The sequence below is a fragment of the Pristiophorus japonicus genome, chromosome 15, assembly GCF_044704955.1.
Source record: "Pristiophorus japonicus isolate sPriJap1 chromosome 15, sPriJap1.hap1, whole genome shotgun sequence".
Taxonomy (NCBI): domain Eukaryota; kingdom Metazoa; phylum Chordata; class Chondrichthyes; family Pristiophoridae; genus Pristiophorus; species Pristiophorus japonicus.
Genome location: NC_091991.1, coordinates 165,772,070 through 165,794,816, shown reverse-complemented (window position 1 = coordinate 165,794,816; position 22,747 = coordinate 165,772,070). Strand labels below are relative to the sequence as shown.

Below are 22,747 nucleotides of genomic sequence, written 5' to 3'. Positions count from 1 at the left end.
AGCCAGTCACGTGATGTTCACTCAATAAAACCCCAACAAGTTGGGTTCGGGGGAGCCACGATGAGTCAGGTGGTTGCGAGTCTGGTGGATGAACTGGTAATGTGTAGTGTGATTGTTAAACCTTTACTAATAAACCAACTAGTTCTTAATAGCAATGTGTTTGCTATAAATTCTTCAGCAAAGAACCCATGAAGCAAATACATTACAGACAGCTTCTTGTGTTCATTAAAATGCAGGTGGGGCCACTAGTGACTCTACATGTCACGATAAGTAGATTTTCAAACACGGCAGTTAAACATTGCAACTAGAAATGCAAATAATGCAAGGCTTTTCTATAAGCTTTCCTTTCAGACTCTCTTTTCAATGGCAACTGATGCACAACACAAAAGTGGTGCTGTCAATCTTGTACTGGGTGAGAAGATTTCCATTAATAAGTAACTCCATCTACCTACAGTACAAAACAAAAGAGGGCATTCTATACAGGGCAGGCTTCACGAAAGAGTCCAGAGAGCTAGGCCGAGATTTTTTAGACTTGCCACTTGATTGCAATATTCAAGTTAAATTTAAATAAAATTCAACAATCCATGTCTTTTTTTGTGAAAGACTTTGTTCAGTAAAGTATTTTTGTTGAGTCTACCCCCTCCCCCCAAGTTTACCTTTGTTTTCCTAGAAAATTGCTGTTCATAAGAACATAAGAAATAGGAGCAGGAGTCGGCCATTTGGCCCCTCGAGCCTGCTCCGCATTCAATAAGATCATGGCTGATCTGATCATGGGCTCAGCTCCACTTCCCTGCCCGCTCCCCATAACCCTTTACTCCCTTATCGCTCAAAAATCTGTCTATCTCCACCTTAAATATATTCAATGACCCAGCCTCCACAGCTCTCTGGGGCAGAGAATTCCACAGATTTAAAACCCTTTGAGAGAAGAAATTCCTCCTCATCTCAGTTTTAAATGGGTGGCCCCTTATTCTGAGACTATGTCCCCTAGTTTTAGTTTCCCCTATGAGTGGAAATATCCTCTCTGCATCCACCTTGTCGAGCCCCCTCATTATCTTATAAGTTTCAATTAAGATCACCTCTCATTCTTCTGAACTCCAATGTGTACAGGCCCAACCTACTCAACCTGGTAGCAGCTGCTATTAACCCCGAGGCTGACATTCTAACCTGTTCATACAAGGCTGCAGATGAAACCAAGTCAAGAGAAACAATTAATCCAAGCATAGGATTCTGGTGCAGCAACTTTGTGCCATTCTGTCCTGTACAAAGCTTCAACCAGTCAGAGGTAAAAACCCTTGATCCGAACAACTACTGGTCTAGTAAAATGAAACGTAGCTAATCTACTGCTGAATTTCACCAAGAGCTGAAGTGACCAAACTGTGGGCCGTATCCAGCCCGCGAACCCCAACAATTCAGCCTACCAGGCCCAAACAACGTCTTTCTATTTGTGCTTATACTTCCCACTCGCAGTTTGGTCCGGTCTGAAATCTGTGGGGCCGGAGGTTTGGAAAGGCCTCTTCTTAGCACGAAGGCGTTATCTGGGAGGTGGTTGGGAGGGGGTAGGTAACAGGCTTCATTTTAACTGCCCATTCCTCTCCATGTGGTTTCTGCCACGTGGGGGGGAGGGGGAATTAAAAGGGGGCCTGAGAGGTCAAATCTCTCAATCTATCAGATTTCTGTATTTTTCTGTATTAACTGAATTACTGTCTCCCGAATTTTATTCCTACAGCTATCTGCTAATAAAACCATGTTTTCTGCAATATTGGATAGAATTGAAAAGTAGAAGTTATGCTAAACTTGTATCAAACCTTGGTTAGACCACACCTGGAGTACTGTGCACAGTTCTGGTCGCCATATTAGGAGGCATGTAGGAAACAGTAATGCCATTACAGGTGTCAGTGTTGGTCGGAGGGAAAATAATTGATGTTATTTTTGATTGAATTGGACAGGAATTCCGTGGGCAAGCCCCTGGACAGAGAGAGTCGGATGGCTACACCACCATGGGGCAGGTTGGCACCACAGTCAACCCTCAGTCTGTCCTGACCTGACATCCTCCTGCCAGGAGGGGTCACTGGAGAGCAGCCAGGAGAGGCTGGTAATTTCTGTTGCATAGCCAGAGGGTGCTGAGGCTAATGGTTGCCGTAGGTGAGAACCACCAATTCAGCCCAAACCAGGGATTGAAGCTGGGACTTTCCTGGTGTGCATGAGTCAGTGTGGCACTTGTCAGCATGGTTACCACTGAGCCATGGCAGCAACTTACACAATAGCTTTGTGGGATGTTTGGAGATAGTTAGCCTGCCCCCACAGTCATCCCACTGCGAAAGCTTGCATTGTAGCCATGTGGACATCCCCAGTGACCAATGCAGTGACATGCCAATAGAGCTTTCTGAAACCTCCCAGACTTTGAACCGCTGAAACTTCACTGAGAGGTGACATTATAGCATCTTAAAGCACAGAATGAGGCCATTTGGCCCATCTTCCCTGTGCCGGCACTTTGGAAGAGCGATCCAATTAGTCCTATTCATAAGAACATAAGAAATAGGAGCAGGAGTGGGCCATTTGGCCCCTCGAGCCTGCTCCGCCATTGAATAAGATCGTGGTTGATCTGATCTTGGCCTCAACTCCACTTCACTGCCCGCTCCCCATAACCCCTGATTCCCTTATCGTTGAAATAGCTTTTCCCCTACTCTTTCCCCATAGCCCTGAAAATGTTGCCCTTCAAGTATTTATCCAATTCCCCAGGCAGAACCCAACTCGCGGCATGAATTAAATCCTCTTCACCGCCCCTCTGGTTCTTTTTCTAATGATCTTAAATCTGTTTTAAAATTTAAATTGCCTCTCAATCAATTATGTTTTCTGCGACAATCCATTCAGATTATCAATATCGCTAAATACACTAAATACGCTGCAGATTGTAACCAATTTGAACTCAAGGCCCCACAGCTTTAACACTATTCTGCAGGAAAGCTGGACTGGTGTTTATAGTGGAGATTTCCTGGGTTTATGTCTGAGCACACTGTATCCTGGGCGCAACGAATACACCATCATCGTCTGGGTTGGATGGTGTGCTTGTGGACTGCATACATGCCCGATTTTCTGGCATTTTCTGTACCCAGGTGAGGTGTCCAGACACGGACCTAGGAAAGTTCTCCACTTACAAGTCTTCTTGTACCTGTCACACAGGCAAAGCATCCATCGTACAAAAGAACTCTGCCAGGCTTAGGTACAATGCTGCCACCAAGACATGGGGTTGGGCCGTGATATCTATCGTAAGCCATCTGGAGTCAGGAGGAAAGTCACGCATTTCCTTTCAAATCCAATGTTGCACTTCAGTGTTCACAACCCCATCCATCCTTGCAGCCCCAATCTTCCTCAAATCCTCACTGCCCCAACACCTCAGTTCTCCTCTGCGCCTGCTCTCCAGTCCACTCCCATACCAGCTCCCCCACATCCCCAGGCCTCCTGTAGCCCACCCAGATACTGTTACACCGCAGCCCCTCTCACTGCCATAGCACTGTAACCTCCGATGCACTCCAAGCAACACGGGACCTCGCCCTGTTTGTTTATACATGTGGCAGGATAAATATAAACTCTATGCGAGTTCTGAAAATATTCCTCACAGTTTACTTCTGAGCTTTCAGATGGAGGTCCACTGATTCAACTGTACTCATCTTTATTTTTATTACCTCTAGACTTGACTACTCCAAGTCACTCATGGCTGGCCTCCCTCATTCATGAATTTGAGGTCATCCAAAACTCGGCAGCCTGTGTCCTAACTTGCACTAAGTCCCGCTTACCCATTACCCCTGTGCTCGCTGACCTACATTGGCTTCCGGTTAAACAATGCCTTGATTTCAAAATTCTCATCCTTGTTTACAAAAGCCTCCATGGCCTCGCCCCTCCCTATCTCTGTAATCTTTTTCAGCCTCACAACCCCTCAAGATGTCTGCGCTCCTCAAATTCTGCCCTCTTGAACATCCCTCATTATAACTGCTCAACCATCGGTGGCTGTGCCTTCAGCTGCCTGGGCCTCCCTCCCTAAACCTCTCCCCCTCTCTGTCCTCCTTTAAGACGCTCCTTAAAACCTATACCGTTAACCAAGCTTTTGGTCACCTGCCGTAATTTCTGCTTTTGTGGCTCGGTGTCAAATTTATCTGTTTTGTCTTGTAACACAGCTGTGGAAGCGCCATGGGATGTTTTACTATGTTAAAGGCGCTATATAAATAAAATGTATTATTATTATGTGAATAATATTTACCTGCGTGGGCTTCCCAAACCATTTCCAAAGTTGCCTGGCTGGAAGAAAGGCGGCAATTTTGGGCCGGTTCTCCACCGACGGCAGCCGTTGGCGTTTGGCTAACTCCTTGGTCGTCGGCAGATGGATGCCTTCCCGCTTCTTGGGCTTACTCTTGCTGTTTCCCTGCTGCTGTTGCTGTTGCTGCTTCTTCTTCTGGCTCTGGGCTTGCGGCTGGGCCGCGCACTGGGGCTGCGGCGCCGCGGGGGGCGGGCGGGCCTGGGGAGCGGCGGCAGCGGTGGGGGGCGGGGCGGACTGGTAGCTGGGCTCCTCGTCGGAGCTGCAGGACGAGTCTTCGTCGGTCGTCGAGGACGAAGAGGACGAGCTCGACGAGGAGGAGGACGAGGACGAGGAGCTGGAGGATGAAGACTGGGACGACGAAGACACGGGTGACGATGCTCTGGAGCTTGTCGCACTGCTGTTTCCCCGCGCCTCCCCTGCATTGCCCCGTCGATCATCCTCACCGTCGGACTCCGGGCTGCTGCTGCTGCTGCTACTCTCCCCATCTTCCTTCGCCTTGTTTTTCATTTTGGTTATAATGTCAGGATTGCCGCCAAATGTCCCGCCGGAGTATGCAGCTCCGAGGTTTGGCTCCTTCTTGGCAGCCTTGGTTTTCGAGGGTTTCTGCTTGACGTCACTGCTCCCGGATGCTGCAGGGTAGGCTAGGTTGAGCAGGGCTTTGTTGTCGATCTTGCCCGTTAAGTTCTGGTCTTCCATCATCATCGCTTTGGTCTTCTTCGTCTTGGGGGACATCACCCCTTCGTGGTCTAACTTAACGAGGATCTCGGCCTCCAGCTGTTTCCTCAGTCCTTTACCGACAGGCCCCAATTCCTGAGGCTCCTCTTCTGTTTTCTTCCCCTTCTTGACTTTCAACTTTACCCCGGCGTTCTCGGAGACGACGAACGAGTCCAACGGCCCCGGCAGCTCACCGTACGTTTCCAGGCCAAGAACATTCCCAAAAACAGGAGGCGGGAACGCGGACGGCTGTGGTGCATTTGGTTTGGGGACGAGCTTCACTTTAGCCGCCTTCTTCTTCTTCTCGCTCACGGCTCTGGGCACAGCCACGCCGGCATTCGCTTTCTGCAGACACTTCCTGGTTATTTTCACAACTTGTTTAGTCTGGCCGTCTGCTTCGCCCTGACCCTCTGCCAGTCCAGCAATCTCGGTCTGATCGGAGACGGACTCGGCTCCTACAGGAATTTAAGGAAGGAAATTTTTTTTATTTTTTTTTTTAAAAAGTGAAATTATTTTATATTTTCTTCCATTATTTTTCTCAACCGAGTCTGCCCTCTCAGATAGACATAAAAGTTCCCTTGGTTCTGTTCAAAAAAGGCCAGTAAGTTCTCCCAGTGTTGTGGCCAATATTTATCCCTCAACCATCATCACTAAAAAAATTATCTGGTAATTGTACTTTAGCTTCTTGTGGGAGCTTGCTGTGTGCCGTGTTTCCTACATTACAATGGTGACTACACTTTGAGCCTGCTCGCTGATAGAGTTTGGCATCATTGCATAAGAAGATAAGAAATAAGAGCAGGAATAGGCCACATGGCCCCTCGAGCCTGCTCCGCCAGTTAATACGATCATGGCTGATCCGATCATGGACTCAGGTCCACTTCCCTGCCCGCTCCCCATAACCCCTTATTTCCTTATCCGTTAAGAAACTGGTGCATGTACCTCGTGACAAGGCTGACTGGGAACGACAATAAATGTTAAAAGGGTTAGGAATATAGGAACAGGTGTAGGCCAGTCAGCCCCTCGAACCTGCTCCTTCATTCAATTAGATCATGGCGGATCTGCATCTCAACTCTGTTTACCTGCCTTGGTTCCACATCCCTTCATTCTCTTACCTAACAAAAAACTATCAAACTCACAGTTTTGAAATTTTCAACTGACCCCTCGTCTCAGGGAAGAGTTCCAAATTTCCACCACCCTTTGTGTGAAGAACTGCTTCCTGACATCACCCCTTAACGGCCTGGCTCTAAGTTTAAGGCTATGACCCCTTGGCGTGGACTCCCCCACCAGAGGAACTGGTTTCTCTCTATCTACCCTATCCAATCCTTGAATCTTCGTTTCGTCTCTTAATCTTCTATACCCAAAGGAATACAGGTTTCCACCACCCTTTCTGTGAGTGATTGCTTCCTGACTTCACGCCGATTTCTCCAGGATTACCTGTATTTCTGTGCTGCAAGGGAGGTCTAAGGAACGATCGACTTACCAGTCTTCCCTTTGGTGGAGGTTTTCCTCCCACGGCCTTTACTTTTTGCCGCGCTGCTGTCGGAGCCCTGAGCGCCGGTCTCCTTGCCGTCGGCGGTCTCCTTGCTGGCCTTTCTGCCCTGCCGTTTGGTGTTGGACACCAGCAGAGCAGGCGATGGCTCTGCACCTGTTAAGAGGAAGCCAGTCTCTGAATCAGACACTGACAAACATAGCCACTTTTAACTTTTGTGCTACTCAGAACAGCAAAAGATTCAACCAATGGAGGAAATTAAATGTTTTTAAAAAACAAAGGGACGGGGAGGGGTTGTGTCTGGTGGTTACACCACTGGCTTCTCCACCAGATGGAGGCCACTGCTTTCGAATCTTGGGGGGGGGGGGGTCCGATACTCGAACCCACCGGACATGGTTTTTACATTTTTATTTGTTTATTCGTTTATGGGATGTGGGCGTCACCAACAAAGCTAGCGTTTATTGCCCATTCCTAATTGCCCTTGAGAAAGTGGTGGTGAGCCGCCTTCTTGAGCCGCTGCAGTCCGTGTGGTGAAGGTACTCCCACAGTGCTGTTGGGGAGGGAGTTCCAGGATTTCGACCCGGCGACGATGAAGGAACGGCCGCTATATTTCCAAGTCAGGATGGTGTGGGACTTGGAGGGGAACGTGGAGGTGGTGATGGTGTTCCCAAGCGTCTGTCTGTTTGCAAACTGTTTGGTCAGGTGTCAGCCAAGATCTCCCCCATCGATATTCTGGAGAGTAGAATGGTTGCAGCTCAGGGGGCGAAGAAAAAAGTGTGACATGTTGGACTCTTCCGCCGTTCAGGGTTTCTGAGGTCAGAGAGCCAGACAAGGATTGTCGGGAGGTGGGTGGGGGGGGTGGGAAGAGAGACTGAAGAAGTTTAGGCTAGCACAAAAAACCAAAATTCAGCAAGGTTATATATTATGTTGACTTTCAAAGTAGTTGATATCCCCTTCCACTTTTTATTTTGATGCTGTCTATTGACATCAAGCCAAGCTACTTTGGGTCGGTAGAAACAGCCTTCATACTGACTACAGTTCTCATCCAATAATTAACACAAACCCCACGCTGATTTATTCCTTTGAAACCAAAGGTAGCGTGAACAAACAAAACCACTGCACAATCCCTTTCAAGCCAGTTTAAAAGGTTGCTGTCAAATGTCACAAGGTCATCCTTCTAACACGGACGGGTGCAGTTTGATTCGAGGCCATCGGTTTTACGTACATTGGATCTTATAATCTGGAGGCAGGAGGCGTATGTGAGAAAGGGGAATCCGCCCGGTGTCACCATCATCGAACTCCACCGTTATCAGATCCTCATCTTCATCAGGGTCTGGGCTCCCTAGAGAAAGGGGATAAGCAGAGGGGAGAGAGGGTTAGGAACAAAGCCAGGGCAAGGAACGGAGATGTGGGTTGTGGCCGGAAGGGAACACATGGGCCATTGGATACAGCACAGTTAATGTTAGATAACATGTCAGTGTAGAAAACGATCGAGAGAATATACTATAGTGATTGGGGAATCAGAGAAATCTATAGCACAGAAGGAGGCCATTCGGCCCATCGTGTCCATGAACGGGATGGTTTACGCTAAAGTAAAACTAGAACTGTAAGATCTCCCTTGCCTGTGCTATAAAATCCCCGTACTGACATATGCGAGACAGAGGACTTGAGCACATAATCTAGGCTAACTCTCCAGTGTAGTACTGAGGGAGTGCTGCACTGTCGGTGATGCCGTCTTTCAATGAGACATTAAACCGAGGCCCTGTCTGCCCTCTTACGTGGACACAAAAGATCCCATGACATTATCTCGGAGAACAGGGGAGTTCTCCCTGGAGTCCCGGCCAATTTTTATCCCTCAACCAACATCCAAAAAAATATATGATCTGGCTATTATCGCATTGCTGTTTGTGGGAGCTTGCTGTGCACAAATTGGCTGTCGTGTCTCCTACACTACAGCAGTGACTACGCTCCAAAAGTATTTCATTGGCTCGAAATGGTTTTGGGACGCCCTGAGGTTGTGAAAAGTGCTATAGAAACGCAAGTTATTTCTTTCTGGTTCACTAGCTTGTTGATCAATAGTTGTTCAGCCTGTTTATTGTGGTGTTTAAGAAGGAGAAAAAAAAATGTGGCTTTTGTACACTCGTGGGCTCAGGATGAACATGAGCATCTGCCGAACTTTCCTGAGCAATCAGTGTCTGACAATCTGTCAGCTCGGCAGAGCCTGCTAGAACTGGGCGGGAGTGAGTTAGTTGGTGGCGTTTATAAGCTGGCAGGAGAGTCTTCCGATGTTATTTTGCACAGTCCATTAAATGGTGGCTGTAATGTATTTGCTTCATGGGTTCTTTGCTGAAGAATTTATAGCAACACATTGCTATTAAGAACTAGTTGGTTTATTAACAAAGGTTTAACAATCACATTACACATTACCAGTTCATCCACCAGGCTCACAACCATCTGCCTCATCGTGGATCCCCTGAACCCAACTGGCTGGGGTTTTATTGAGTCTTGTGAACATCACCTGACTGGCTAAGCCACTCACAATTCAACAGCGCTACAACTCTTTTTGTTGGAAAACAAATAAATCAAGTGCCCCCTGATCTGGGGGACACTCCAAACATTTTTCCAGGCACTTTTTTGGAGGTTTTTTTGTAGTATTTTTGGGGGGCACTAAAACATGTATATATACACATGTGCCCCCTATAAAAGGGGAGGGAGACACTAAAACCTGGCAATTAAAACAAATTAAACTTTAAAACATATAAAATCAATTAAAATTTGGTTGCCGGGGGTTCAACAGCTCTACAACTCTTTTTGGGGAGTACAAAATAACATTAGATCGAGTGCCCCCCGATCTGGGGGACACTCCAGACACTTATAACAGCCCTCTTTTTTTTGTTTGTTTTTTTTTTGGTGATTTTTGTGTTGTTTTTTTGGGGGGGGTTTTTTGGGCACTAAAATCATAGTTTTTTTTCCAAGTGCCCCCTATAAAAGGGGAGGGGGATACTAAAACCGGCATTTAAAATAAATTATACTTTAAAACAAATAAAATCAAATTAAAATTTGGTTGCCGGGGGTTCAACAGCTCTACAAACCTGTGAGCATGCTCACAGGTGCGTACATTACAGTGGCATTGTGCGAAGTTTAGGACGGCTCGCCACCCCAGCCGTGCAAGCTGAACCCCATGGAAAATGAATGGACAGTATAGTCAACAACAGCTTGCATTTAGATAGCACTTTAATGTGGTAAAACATCCCAAGGTGCTTCACAGGAGCGCTAAGAGTCAAACTGACACCGAGCCACATAAGGCAATATTGGGAGAGGTGACCAAAAAGCTTGGTCACAGAGGTGGCTTTTGAGGAGCCTACAGAGGAGAAGAGGCCAAGAGGGGTAGAGCGAAGGAAAAGAAGTGATGGTCCCGGGTCCGGACGGGCAGCCAGAATGCATTCGCGAATGGACATAGGGACGGTAAAGATTCTCAGTAAGTTGTCAGTCCAGGAGCAATCTCAGAAACAAAATGATTAAAGGACAATTTAGAAGTTGGTGACCAGAAAGCATCCGATATCCTGGGGTGTTCGCTGGCCTGGAAAGCTGAGCTGCCCCATGTGGAGTTATGCAAGACCTTTAGTAACTCTATTCCTTTATCATTCAATCCTAGATTTTAATGAATCCCTAAAACAAGTTCAAAATAAGAACCATATGGACAAGAGGTCAGGTGCCGTGACCCAATAGGACTTGCTAGGTTAACAAAAAAAATACACGGAAATATTCTCCTGGCTAAATCAGGGAAGTGGCTTATCAACAAGCAATGATTTGAACATAAATTTAAGTTTGCGTACAACATTTAAGAAAATTGTCTTTTTTTGTTAACTTTTAGCAGCCAAGAATTGTTGATACCTTTGCTTCCAGAGAGTAAAACATGCATTTTCTGGTTTTATTTTACGGGTCTGGTTGCAATCTTCCACATGACATTTCACACGAGTGAAAATGGAAAGCAGTATTACACCTCAACGAAAGCAGTGCCTGTAGGCCGCTTTCTGGAACCACTTGAAGCTGCAGTTTAACAAGAGCTGTGGAAGCCGGGATATTGTCTTAAATTTATTCAGAGATAGACAGTTTCTTAACTGATAAGGGATTAAAGGGTTATGGGGAGCGGGCAGGGAAGTGGACCCGAGTCCATGATCAGATCAGCCATGATCGTATTAAATGGCGGAGCAGGCTCGAGGGGCCGTATGGCCTACTCCTGCTCCAAGTTCTTATGTTCTTATAATAGCCGGTGTGGTACTATGCCACACACATCAGAAAGGTCCAGCTTCCATCCTGGCTTGGTGGTGAGGTCGTTGACCTCGGCGGGGGTGCGGGGGAAGGGCTGGACATAATGGCCACTTTACAAGTCGGGACTCTTGTGTCCCTGGCCAGGGTTCCTGCTCCTGATCGCGAACTAACATCTTCAGCTGGCACTGTACATGAGGAGGCCGTGATCAGACTCACCTTGTGATGCCACTCTGGTCAAATACCCCATTGACCCTCACTGCCTAGGCTTACACCGAACAATAGCCTCTTAGAAGAATAGGCCCCAAGCTCTGGTACTCCCTCTCTAAACCTCTCCGCCTCTCTCACCCTTTAAGTCACTCCTTAAAACCTAACTCTCTGACCAAGCTATTGGTCACCTGTCCTAATATCTCTGTATGCGGCTCGGAGTCAAATTTTGTCCGATAACACTCCTGAGAAGCGCCTTGGGGTGTTTTACTATGCTGCAGCTGCTATATAAATGCAAGTTGTTGTAGACGGGATACTGGTGGGCATCTGTAGCCCAGGAAACACTCCCCCTACACCGGGGGGGGGGGGGGGGTGGGTGGGTAAACACTGAGCTGAGCAAAAACCACCAAACGTGTGATTGCAATCTAACTTATTGCTTGCGAGAGAGGAAATAAAGGGGCCCAGTCAGCCAATTGTAAATACTGGATCTTCCCTAGCTCGGAAAGGGGCAGTGATCGCTGACCATGATCTTGGGTGAAATATCCCGCTGGGATTGGTGGCTTTTGCTGCAAGATCTTGCTCGAGTCCTTGCGATTCTATTGTGGCTTTGTGCTGCCGAACTCTGCGACAGGCAGTTCTGAGAGTTATGAGGGAGCTCCGCAGGAGGGGAATAAACCGGCCATTCTACCAGTTTAAAAAAAATTTTTTTTTATTCGTAGCCAATCTTTCCAATTCTTTGTCAAATCACAAACGCCAGAGGTCACCTTGCACACATCAAGGATCACTCTGCGCCAATGCTCTTAGCCAAAAGGCCTAGAGCCACTGCACCGTTCCTGGAAGTACTGCAATACCAGGTTCCTGCCATGGAGGTGGATGGGTCAGCACCAGTTTCCTCGTGCATGTTAAAGCAGGTTTGGGGATCATTCTACAGGCAACTCTCGATTATCCGGGTCCCTCAGGGATTGGGCTATTCCGGGTAAATGATTTTTCCATTAGGGTGAGTCTACATTTTAAAGCTAAAACTTTAATGAATCAATACAGTCAGCTACAAACAGTAACAAAAAAATGGACATTACCAGCATGCGTGTGCAGGTTCTGTGCCTGGAACCTGATACCGGCACTGCCGAGGCTCCCAACGTCAGCCGCGAGAGACCGCGGCTGCAGCAGCGCACACACACACACACCAGAAAAGCAAGGGCAGAGGAGGGTGATTTTTACAGTGAGGGAGAGCGAGCATGTGTGAGAGAGAGAATGCGCGAGTGAAAGAGAGAGTGTGTGAGAGAGAGAGAGAGAGAGAGAATGAGCAAATACACATGAGCACAGTGTTTGGAAGGAGATTTTTCCAAATTATTTGGAGCTGTTTTTTCACTTGTTAGCAACAGAATTTAAAATCCTGTTACAATGGTTTTCCGTTGGATCCGTGTACGGATAATCAAGAGTTGCCTGTATTTAAAAATCAAAGCGTGATTGGAGCCGTTCCTTCTTTATGCGTTTCTAACGGGGACTACTATGGTTGTGGCTAGTGCTGATACACTCCTGGGGTAAGTTGTCTTGGATGCCTCTTAGCTCTCTCCAGATGTGATTTAGGCCCCATCCTGCCAATCCCCCAAGCAGGAATGAAGAACGGGATCTGTGGGGCTTTTTACAGCCCCTTTCAGCTGCTTTCAACACATTCCTGCTCCATTCCAGGAGAAAGGTTTTTTTTGAAGTATAGGAAGAGTGCCAACTTCATGTTTGGCTGCGGTACAGAAATGGAGCAGCAGTTTTGCTGGTTCCAGCCCCTGTAGCCAGCAGCAAGTGCTAGTGTTCCCACTATGAAAGGGAGCGGAGTCAGGCAGATTTATGGCAATAATTAGAGAATAGCAGTTATCACAATGTCAGCGCACCACGTGATCAATTTCTGTATCACATTCAAGAGCAGAGCGATAAATCTAGCTGTGGAAGCAAGCGGCCCAAACACTTCGGAGAAAGTTACAAGCTTTGAGGACTATCCTGTCAGTTTTAGGGAACCACTTAACCATATTGGTTACTCCACTTAAGAGCAAGTCCCTTAACGCTGATTTATTCCAATCAATGGATTGGATCAAAGGGTTAGAGAAAGAGAAAAAGGGAGAACTCCTCAAAAAGAGGACCTTTTCTAATGTGGGATTTATCATAATGCCGCTCAATGGTCTGACAGGTTAAGTAAGTGCTGAACACAGTGGGATTAAAGTGAATGCTAATTTTTTTGCATTTTACAGGCATCTCAATGGCTTGAATCACGACAATTCAGTATCTCACCCCAGCAGCCATTTCTGAAGTGAGGGGCCTCAATAGTGATGGCTATTCGCTGGTCAAGGCAACCTAGCCAAGTCCGATCTGTCCTTCGGAGGAGATGTTTCCCCGTCTGCCCGCTAAGGTGGACATAAAAGATCCCGTGGCACTATTTTGAAGAAGAGAAGGAGAGTTTTCCCCGGTGCCCTGGCCAGTATTTATCCCTCAACCAACATCACTGAAAAAAAACCAATTTATTCAGCCATTAGCTCTTTGCTGTTTGTGGGATCTTGCTGTGTGTAAATTGACTGCCGCGTTTTCTACATTTCAACAGTGTACTCCAATTGTACTTCACTGGCTGTAACATTCTGTGGGACGTCCTGAGGTTGTGAAAGGCGCTATATAAATGCTCGTATTCTTTCTTCCATTTTTGCCCGATAATCACACAGACGCACATTCCAGCAGAGGTCACTGGGCCGTGACCTGCGGCAAGATTTATTTCCTTCCCCCCAACCCCTCCCCGGGTCCAGTAATGCTAGGACCGACTACAGTGGCCAAACCGGGGGCCAAGCTGATATCAGCTAATTGAGTACAGGAGGGACTGAATCTGGGGCGTACCCTGTCTGTAGGGCTCAGGTAGTCACTAGATAACCTCATAGTCGTTGCGAGGCCAGGGCGATTTAATGAATTGGCCTAACTAGCCAAGATTTCCCCATTCTCTGGGTCATTACACGATCCACAGCAGACTTCCCCATCCTCACCCCCACTCACTTCCACAGCCCTCCCCTGCTGTTGAAAAGATGTCACTTCAAGCCCTTTCTAAAACCTTTTGGGGAGGGAAACATTCTGCTATTTATAAACATAGAAAGTAATTAGAGTCGTTTTTGGGAAAATCAGTATGCAGGAAAAGCGGAGGAGATGCTGAGACCAATGCACGTCAAGGCTAACCCGTTGGAGCCCTCGGAGCTGAACCAGCGTTAGGCTTTCATTCCTCACACTTCCTACATGGGCAGGGTTTGATGTCACTCAGTAGGATACTTTTCATTACTGACAGCTCAGCAAGAGTGTCCTTCCATTGCTACACCATTCCTTCTAGGTTACAAATAGCCAGTGACAGGTACCTCTGACTACGGTTCCTGGGTACAGGCAGCGATACTGCTGACTCCAGTAGGCGGCGATCCGTGTGCCTTCAGGCAGTAACCTCACCGAGGAGGGCTTCACATCAATGATCTGCTTCAGAAAGATATTAGAAAAAAAAACAAAAGGTCCAAAGTTAAAGCCGAGTTTGAATTTCAGTTCAATTCAATTCTGAACCACAAAACGCTGATCTCAATAGCACGGTGATGACCTTGAGGCTAACCCACAAGTCGCAAAAGCTGCACGTTTGAAGAACATTTATAGAGTAACGCAGATTTCTGTGTCGAGTGGTCCCACCAAGCACTGGGACACCCGTGCTGTGGAATCCAATCTGTTCACACTGCGGGGCAAATTTCAGAACGGCAACTGAGGAACAACTGAGCGCGTGCAGTCTTGCACAAACGCGCATCCATACAAGGCAGCGTCGCCAGCACGGACTACTTACATTTCCTCTCTCCACAAAAAACCACCTGGTGAGGTGTTCCTGGTGCCATTGACACGAGGAGCTCAGCCGACAATGCTTCAAACTGTTGACTGTGCCGGGGAGGTCATTTAAATGGAGACACTGTACTGTAGTGTACCCTACACCAAAACAAATTCCTTAAAACCAACACACTGCTAGTTATGATGATTTGTGTTTTGATTTGATCGATAAGGGAGTCAAGGGTTATGGGGAGCGGGCGGGGAAGTGGAGTTGAGGCCAAGATCAGATCAGCCATAATCTTGTAGAATGGCGGAGCAGGCTCGAGGGGCCAAATGGCCTACTCCTGCTCCTATTTCTTATGTTCTTATGTGTCAAAAAAATAAAGAACAAAAACAAGGGGATGGGGAAAATCCAGAACCAAATAATTTCATTGGGAACATGTTTCCAACAGAAAATTTCATCATTTCCTTACAGACCAACAATCCGTGAACTGGGTTGCAATATCTGTAAAAAGAGGTTCGTCAATTGCTCTCAGATATTTGTGGTGCGTAGAAAAATGATGCTTAATTTAAAGTTGTGACTAAGATATCACATAGTGGAGTTTCCAGCCATTTTAATGTAGCTGGCAGTGACTGGTTGTTCTCTGCCTGCGTCCCACAATCAGGACTTTCATTTGGCCATCTATATGGTCCGAGACTGAAGAAAAGCTCACACGAGGCTGTAATTAAGTCAAGCAGAGCATGAACAAAACCAAATCTTTAATCACAAACAGTAAAGGGCAACAAGCTTCTCACCGCTTCCTGCAGGAGCTGTTCCAAGGAATAGATGTGAGGACGATTCCCTCTCTCTCCCTCCACAACCACGCGATATCTACAACACACATTCAAATGTTTCAGGTGGGCTCCCAAAGTACAGCAGGGTTTTTTTTTCCCAGGATGCAATCTTCTGCACCTCGCTACCTTTTCACCGGGTTTCATAAATTCAAACCTCATGACATACGCAGCAGGAATTTAAACATTTAAAAAAATCATTTTCCACTCAACTATTTAAAAAAAGACTTGCATTTATATAGCACCTTTCATGACCGCCGGACGTCTCAAAGCGCTTTACAGCCAATGAAGTACTTTTTAAAAAAGTGTAGTCACTGTTGAAATGTGGGAAACACGGCAGCCAATTTGCACACAGCAAGCTCCCACAAACAGCAATGTGATAATGACCAGATAATCTGTTTTTGTTATGTTGATTGAGGGATAAATATTGGGCCAGGACACCGGAGATAACTCCCCTGCTCTTGTTCGAAATAGTGCCGTGGGATCTTTTACCCGAGAGGGCAGAAGGGGCCTCGGTTTAACGTCGCATCTGAAAGACAGCACCTCCGACAGTGCAGCACTCCCTCAGCACTGCACTGGAGTGTCAGCCTAAATTGTTGTGCTGAAGTCTCTGGAGAGGATTGTTGAAGAGGATTTGAAATAAAGTGGGCTGGACTTGAGTCAATCCTCGGATGTGTCACTTTAACCTCAATGGGAGGTCAGTTGTTACTTCCACTACAAAATAAATGCAATTTGCTGTTTCTCTTCTTTGTCCAATGAAGTCATGTTTTTTTGTACAGATAACACGAAGGACTTTTTGTAGATTACTACTGGCGTGTTATTGTCTGATTCTGCAACTTTAGTGTTTCTGTCTAACCGACAGAAGAGCGGCTCACACAAACACAGATTTCAGCTTCTGTTGCACGAGGACATCACATCACTTGATTTCCGTGTGCGAACACACACAAAAACACAGGCATCGACATGGACAGACAAACAAACCAAAAACATACACAACAACTTGTATTTATATAGCACCTTTAACGTAATAAAATGTCCCAAGGCGCTTCACAGCAGGATTATAAGATAAAACAAATAAATTTGACACTGAGCACATAAGAAGAAATTAGGTCGGGTGACCAAAAGCTTGGTCAAAGAGGTAGGTTTTAAAGGAGGAAAGAGAGGTAGCGAGGTTTAGGGAGGGAGTTCCAGACACACACACGATGCACACAGAAACATATATACACACAAACACACTCCCTTCAATGTTCCCCATCATTTTTTGGGGGGCCACGTGGCCCCTTTAACGGGCTGCACGGTTCATAAAAAAGTCTGCGTATGCACGTTTCTTTTTCCACTTTAATAGCCGGCTCACGGACCCCTGGACCCCTGCCCAGGACCCCCAGAGCGCTGCCCGGGACCCTCAGAGCGCTGCGCAACTTAAAGGGAACTTTGACTCTGGTCACGTCCTTCTCTCCTCACCCCTCTATTCCAGAAGGGGATGACTGGAGTTGCTGCAATAGTGTTGCGCACAGCAAGCTCCCACAGGCAGCAATGTGATAATGACCAGAGAATCTGCTTTTAGTGATGTTGGTTGAGGGGTAAATATTGGCCAGGACACCGGGGAGAACTCATCTGCTCCTCTTCAAAATAGTGCCGTGGGATCTTTAATGTTCACGTGAGAGGGCAGACGGGGCCTCAGTTGAACATCTCATCTGAAAGACAGCAGCTCCGACACTGCAGTGCTCCCTCAGCACTGCACAGGAGTGTCAGCCTAGATTCTGTGCTCAAATCTCTGAACAGGACTTGAACCCACGACCTTGTGACTCCAGAGGCGAGAGCGCTACCCACTGAGTCAAGGCCAACACCTTAATCTGAACGTATTGCTGCTACTCTGGCACAGGCAGGCTCTGCTCTAATCAGCTCCATGACCCTCATACCCACAGCACACCAAACCTATTTTTGTCTCATGGTGGTGAAAACTCTCTTTGTTGAAATCATCCCTTGAGGTTAGAAACAAAATCATTTGAATTGAAGAGGAAGATGAACTATAGAAAACATTTTTTGGAACTACTACAAAACAGTCATTGTTTATGCCGAGTTCAGTTCGAGTGCATGTCAGGCACATGATTACACCATGGCCTTACAGTTACCTCAGTATAATGCAGCTATTGAAACCAGGGAGATACAACACGTAGCAAATATGTTGTCCCGACCTCATTAGAACATAAGAATATAAGAAATGGGAGCAGGAGTAGGCCATACGGTCCCTCGATCCTGCTCCGTCATTTAATATGATCATGGCTGATCCGATCATGGACTCAGGTCCACTTCCCCGCCCGCTCCCCATAACCCCTTATTCCCTTATCGTTTAAGAAACTGTCTATTTCTGTCTTAAATTTATTCAATGTCCCAGCTTCCACAGCTCTTTGAGGCAGCGAATTCCACAGATCCACAACCCTCACAGAAGAAATTTCTCCTCAACTCAGTTTTAAATGGGTGGCCCCTTATTTTAAGATCGTGCCCTCTAGTTCTAGTCTACCCCATCAGTGGAAACATCCTCTCTGCATCCATCTTGTCAAGCACCCTCATAATCTTATACGTTTCGATAAGATCACCTCTCATTCTTCTGAATTCCAATGAGTAGAGGCCCAACCTACTCAACCTTTCCTCATAAGTCAACCCCCTCATCCCCGGAATCAACCTAGTGAACCTTCTCTGAACTGCCTCCAAAGCAAGTATATCCTTTCGTAAATATGGAAACCAAAACTGCACGCAGTATTGCAGGTGTGGCCTGGAATTAGGAACTTGACCGATTTAATTCTTTACATGGGTCTGACTTGGGGGTACAGTAGGTGAAAATTCAAGTTGTTTCCCTCAGCAAAAATAACCCTTACAAACAAAAGGTGTTTGGTTGTCATCCCGGTACACTAAGAACAGATGGTGCTGGGGGACTGTGTTAGGGGCCTGTCCCTCACTGCCCTGCTGGGAGTACAGGACAGTTCGGTTTTTTGCATCAGCCTTGGCTCAGTCAGTAGCTCACTAGCCTGGAGGGTCAGAGGTCCGTGGGATCCAGTCCCACTCTCAGAGTGCTGAGCCCAGAACACAAACTGCTGAGGGAGTGCTGCACTGTCACAGGTGCCATCAATCCGAGACCCTGTCTGCCCTCTCGGGTGGATGTAAAAGTTCCCACAGCACTCTTTGGATAAGAGCAGTGGAGTTTTCCCAATAGTTACCGCACAAGGTACATCACTAAAAAGCAGAATATCTGATCATTATCACATGACTGTGGGAGCTTGCTGTGCGCAACTTGGCTGCCGGGTTTCTTATATTGCAACATTTACCAGGTTAAAAGATGCTATATAAATAAAAGTTATTATTATATTTCAACTGTGATTCACCAAAAAGTACTTCATTGGCTGTAAAGCGCTTTGGGAGGACCTGAGGTTGTGAAAGGGGCTATACAAATTAAAATTCTTTTTCTCCCCCTTTTTCCAGATAGGGTTTTATTGAATCTCTGATGTTCAGTTCCTGATGCCCCAATACATTTAAACAACTGGTGGATGTCCTCCTACACTGTGCATCACAGCAGTAAGTGTATCCCCCAGGATAAATCCAGTGGATAATACAGGGTTGCATTGTTAAGTCCATAAGTGAATACCAGAAATAACACTATAAGAGCCACCCACAGTCGTATTTCTTTGACACGCCCAGACCTCATTTTCTCCTCACAAAATACAATTATTAGAAAAGCTCTTAATTTGACTCCTGTCTGTGCTGAGTAAGTTGACGTACACCAGGATGGGAATAGAGGTGTTCAGACTAGCCTCAGCAACCCTGGGGCCAGAGTCAAGTGGCTAGACTCCCCATTGCTACACAAGAAGATAAGAAATAGGAGCAGGAAGAGGCCATTCCGCTTCTCGAGCCTGCTCCGCCATTCAATAAGATCATGGCTGATCTTCAACTCAACTGCCCCATATCCCTTAATTCATTTCGTTCCCAAAGAGCCAGCGATCTCAGCCTTGCATATGCTCAACGACTGAGCATCCACAGCTCTCTGGGTACAAAGTGGGTTGTTGATTTAGGGGGTCACAAATATGTTTAGGCCCGATTTCGCTCATAGAGTTGACAGCATGCCAGAAGCCGGAAGCTGATGGGAAAATTACATCAGGCAGGCTTTGGGTGACCAAGGGATGGCCAGGGTACCCCCAACACCTGCCCCGCCCCGCCCTTCCCCCTCCAATTTTCCATTTCCAGCGCCCGTTTTTCAACAACAACAACAACTTGTATTTATGTAGCGCCTTTAACATAGTAAAACATCCCAAGGCGCTTCACAGGCGTGTTATAAGACAAAACAAATACATTTGACACCCGAGCCACCCAAGAAGAAATTATGGCAGCTGACCAAAAGCTTGGTCAGAGGTAGGTTTTAAGGAGTGTCTTCAAGGAGGAAAGAGAGGCGGAGAGGTTTAGGCAGGGACTTACAGAGCTTGGGGCCCAGGCAGCTGAAGGCACGGTCACCAATGGTTGAGCGATTATAATCAGGGATGCTCAAGAGGGCAGAATTAGAGGAGCGCAGACATCTCGGGGGACCGTGGGGCTGGAGGAGCTTACAGAGATTCAGGCAAGAAACAGGCCAGCTAAAAACCGCCCTGTGTGTGTGCTTGAGCAACACCCAAGCCAATTATTTTCTTTTGTTGATACAGCTGCCAAACTTACATGTCAGGATAGTGGACAGTTTTTACGTATCCGGCATAAAGCAACTTATCATCCATGGGTATCAGCACCCGAAGGCCGTCCCTCAGCTCATCCTTGTCGATGACACACGAGCGAGGGGCTGTGGAAAGACAAAGGCATCTCTTGTTAATACCTTAGTGACGCATCTCCGCATCCAGCCCCAATGGAATAGAATCCCTTCAACAACAACAACAAACTTGCATTTATATAGCACCTTCGACGTAGCAAAACACCCCAAGGTGCTTCACAGGAGCATTACAAAGCCAAATTTAACACTGAGCCACACAAGGAGAAATTAGGGCAGGTGACCAAAAGCTTGGTCAAAGGGGTAGGTTTTAAGGAGCGTGTTAAAGGAGGACAGAGGTGTTACGGGGAGAGGGCGGGTAAGTGGAGCTGAGTCCACGGCCAGATCAGCCATGATCTTATTGAATGGCGGAGCAGGCTCGAGGGGCTAGATGGCCTACTCCTGTCCCTAATTCTTATGTTCTTATGTAGCGAGGCGGAGAGGTTTAGGGAGGGAGTTCCAGAGCTGGGGGCTTTCACAGCTGAAGGCACGGCCGCCCCAATGGGTGTAGGTGCAAGTCGCCAGAACTGGAGGAGGGCAGAGATCTCGAGAGGGAGTGTCGGGCTGGAGGAGGCTAAAGAGGTAGGGAGGGGTGAGGTAGTGTGACTTTCACCACAGTTTGGACACCTGCACAAACCCCAACGCAGCCCAAAGTTTAAGGTGCCCTTTCCCGGAACCATCATCCAATGCTAATCAGACGGCTCGGAATCCAGTGGCAGGATCACGATTGCCAAGGAATTTGATGTTTCAGGCCAGGCTCCAGGCAAAATTTCTACCGAACCAGGGAGTGAATCAGCACAAAGCAAACCATAGATGCATTTAAGAGGAAGCTCGATAAGTACATGAGGGAGAAAGGGATAGAAGGGTATTCTGATAGGGTGAGGTGAAGTCAGAGAGGGAGGAGGATGCTTGTGTGGAGCATAAACCCCGGCATCGACCTGTTCGGCCTGTTTCTGTGTGTAAACACTATGTAAACTGATTGAGGCAAACAGATCTTCCTTTAAAACCAGTTGTTCCAGTGTTTACAGGCATAAGAGAATATAGCCATTTCCCTGTGAGGCCATTTGTAAATAAAAAATGAGCCTTTTAATGGATTGGCAATAATTCATCTTGTCAGGCAAAATAAAAAAACAAATCCAGAGTGAAGATTTAATATTCTGAAAACAACCAGCCCATTATGTAAAGTAATTTTCTCTTGCAAAGGACTTGTTCACAACTGTGACTGTGCCACCTGTCAATAAGCAAGAGTGCAGAATGAACAACGGAAGGATGTTGAAGATGAGACAGAATAAGGGGGACAGGAAGGAGTCACTCGACAGACTGGCCCCTTGACGGCCCCGAGCCCGGCCGCAGAACTCAACAAACCATCTGTGAAGAAAAAGCGAAATCTGTAAAAAACTACCCAGATTCTTAATTAGTATTGGCGGGGCTACGGGGAAAGGGCTGGGGGAGTGGGACGAGCTGAGATGCTCTTGTAGAGAGCGGGCACGGGCTCGGCTTGCCTTCTTCCGTGCTGTAACCATTCCCAGCGACGATGAAGGAGCTGCCGATATATGTCCGAGTCAGGGGAATCTGGAGATAGCGAGCCCGAAGTTGCCCCTTCCCTCAAGGCCTGTTAACACCGGAAAATCGCCGGCCACACTGCCGAGTGCAATGGCCGCCGATTTTTCGTGTGCTGGCCGCCGTTATCAAAATTCCACTCCTGTGGTATCCCGGCGGTGACCCGCTCCCCCCTCCCCCACGCTCCGCTGCTGCCGAAAGTTTTACACAGTGGTTATTGTCACCATCACTATAGCGCAATGGCTTACCACCATTTTCTCCATCCATTGAGCGCCGTGCTGCGAGCCTCACTTTCAATTCAAAATGGCTGCCATCTACAAGCAGTTTGCAGACTTCCTGTCATTAGAACCTGTTCAGTTTAACAGCGACAGCGGCTGAACTACTAATTTGACACACATACAACAGTGCTTAAGTACCAGAGGCACTAATTAGAGAGTTATTTTTGCCATGGTGTGTTCGTCAGGTTGTCAGCTCATGTTGAATTCAAAATCAGACCTGCGGGCAGGATAGGTGTGAGGCAGGGAGTGGATTAATTCCAAATTTGCTTTGCTGATGTCAAAAATTCATCTTAAAAACCTTAAATCTACGTCAATAAAATAAGGAACTAGTTGGAAAAAATTATTTTTATAATCAAACTATTATATTTTAGAAATTCCTACACAGCCTAGCACAACACAGCTGTCCAGTTCAAAACAAGGCAACTCCAGAGGCTTCCATCATCATACCTGCACTGCGCCTGGTATAGACGCCACAGGCCCTCGATGGCCGTTCA

The 22,747-nt window shown here is 47.0% G+C and overlaps 1 protein-coding gene across 7 annotated transcripts in view; it reads right to left on the bottom strand.

Annotated features, from left to right (window-relative positions):
* tnrc18 (trinucleotide repeat containing 18) overlaps positions 1–22,747 on the bottom strand; it is a 178,239-nt gene that overhangs the window by 7,970 nt on the left and 147,522 nt on the right. For 6 of the 7 annotated variants that reach the window (XM_070901261.1, XM_070901264.1, XM_070901265.1 and 3 more), the window contains 6 exons: positions 20,334–20,451; positions 15,600–15,675; positions 14,366–14,474; positions 7,741–7,857; positions 6,507–6,704; positions 4,256–5,481 (listed from right to left, as the gene is read on the bottom strand). In XM_070901261.1, coding sequence (XP_070757362.1) covers positions 4,256–5,481; positions 6,507–6,704; positions 7,741–7,857; positions 14,366–14,474; positions 15,600–15,675; positions 20,334–20,451 — 1,844 coding nt within the window. The remainder of the gene's footprint in view (positions 1–4,255; positions 5,482–6,506; positions 6,705–7,740; positions 7,858–14,365; positions 14,475–15,599; positions 15,676–20,333; positions 20,452–22,747) is intronic. The other variant, XM_070901263.1, reaches the window with a different exon arrangement.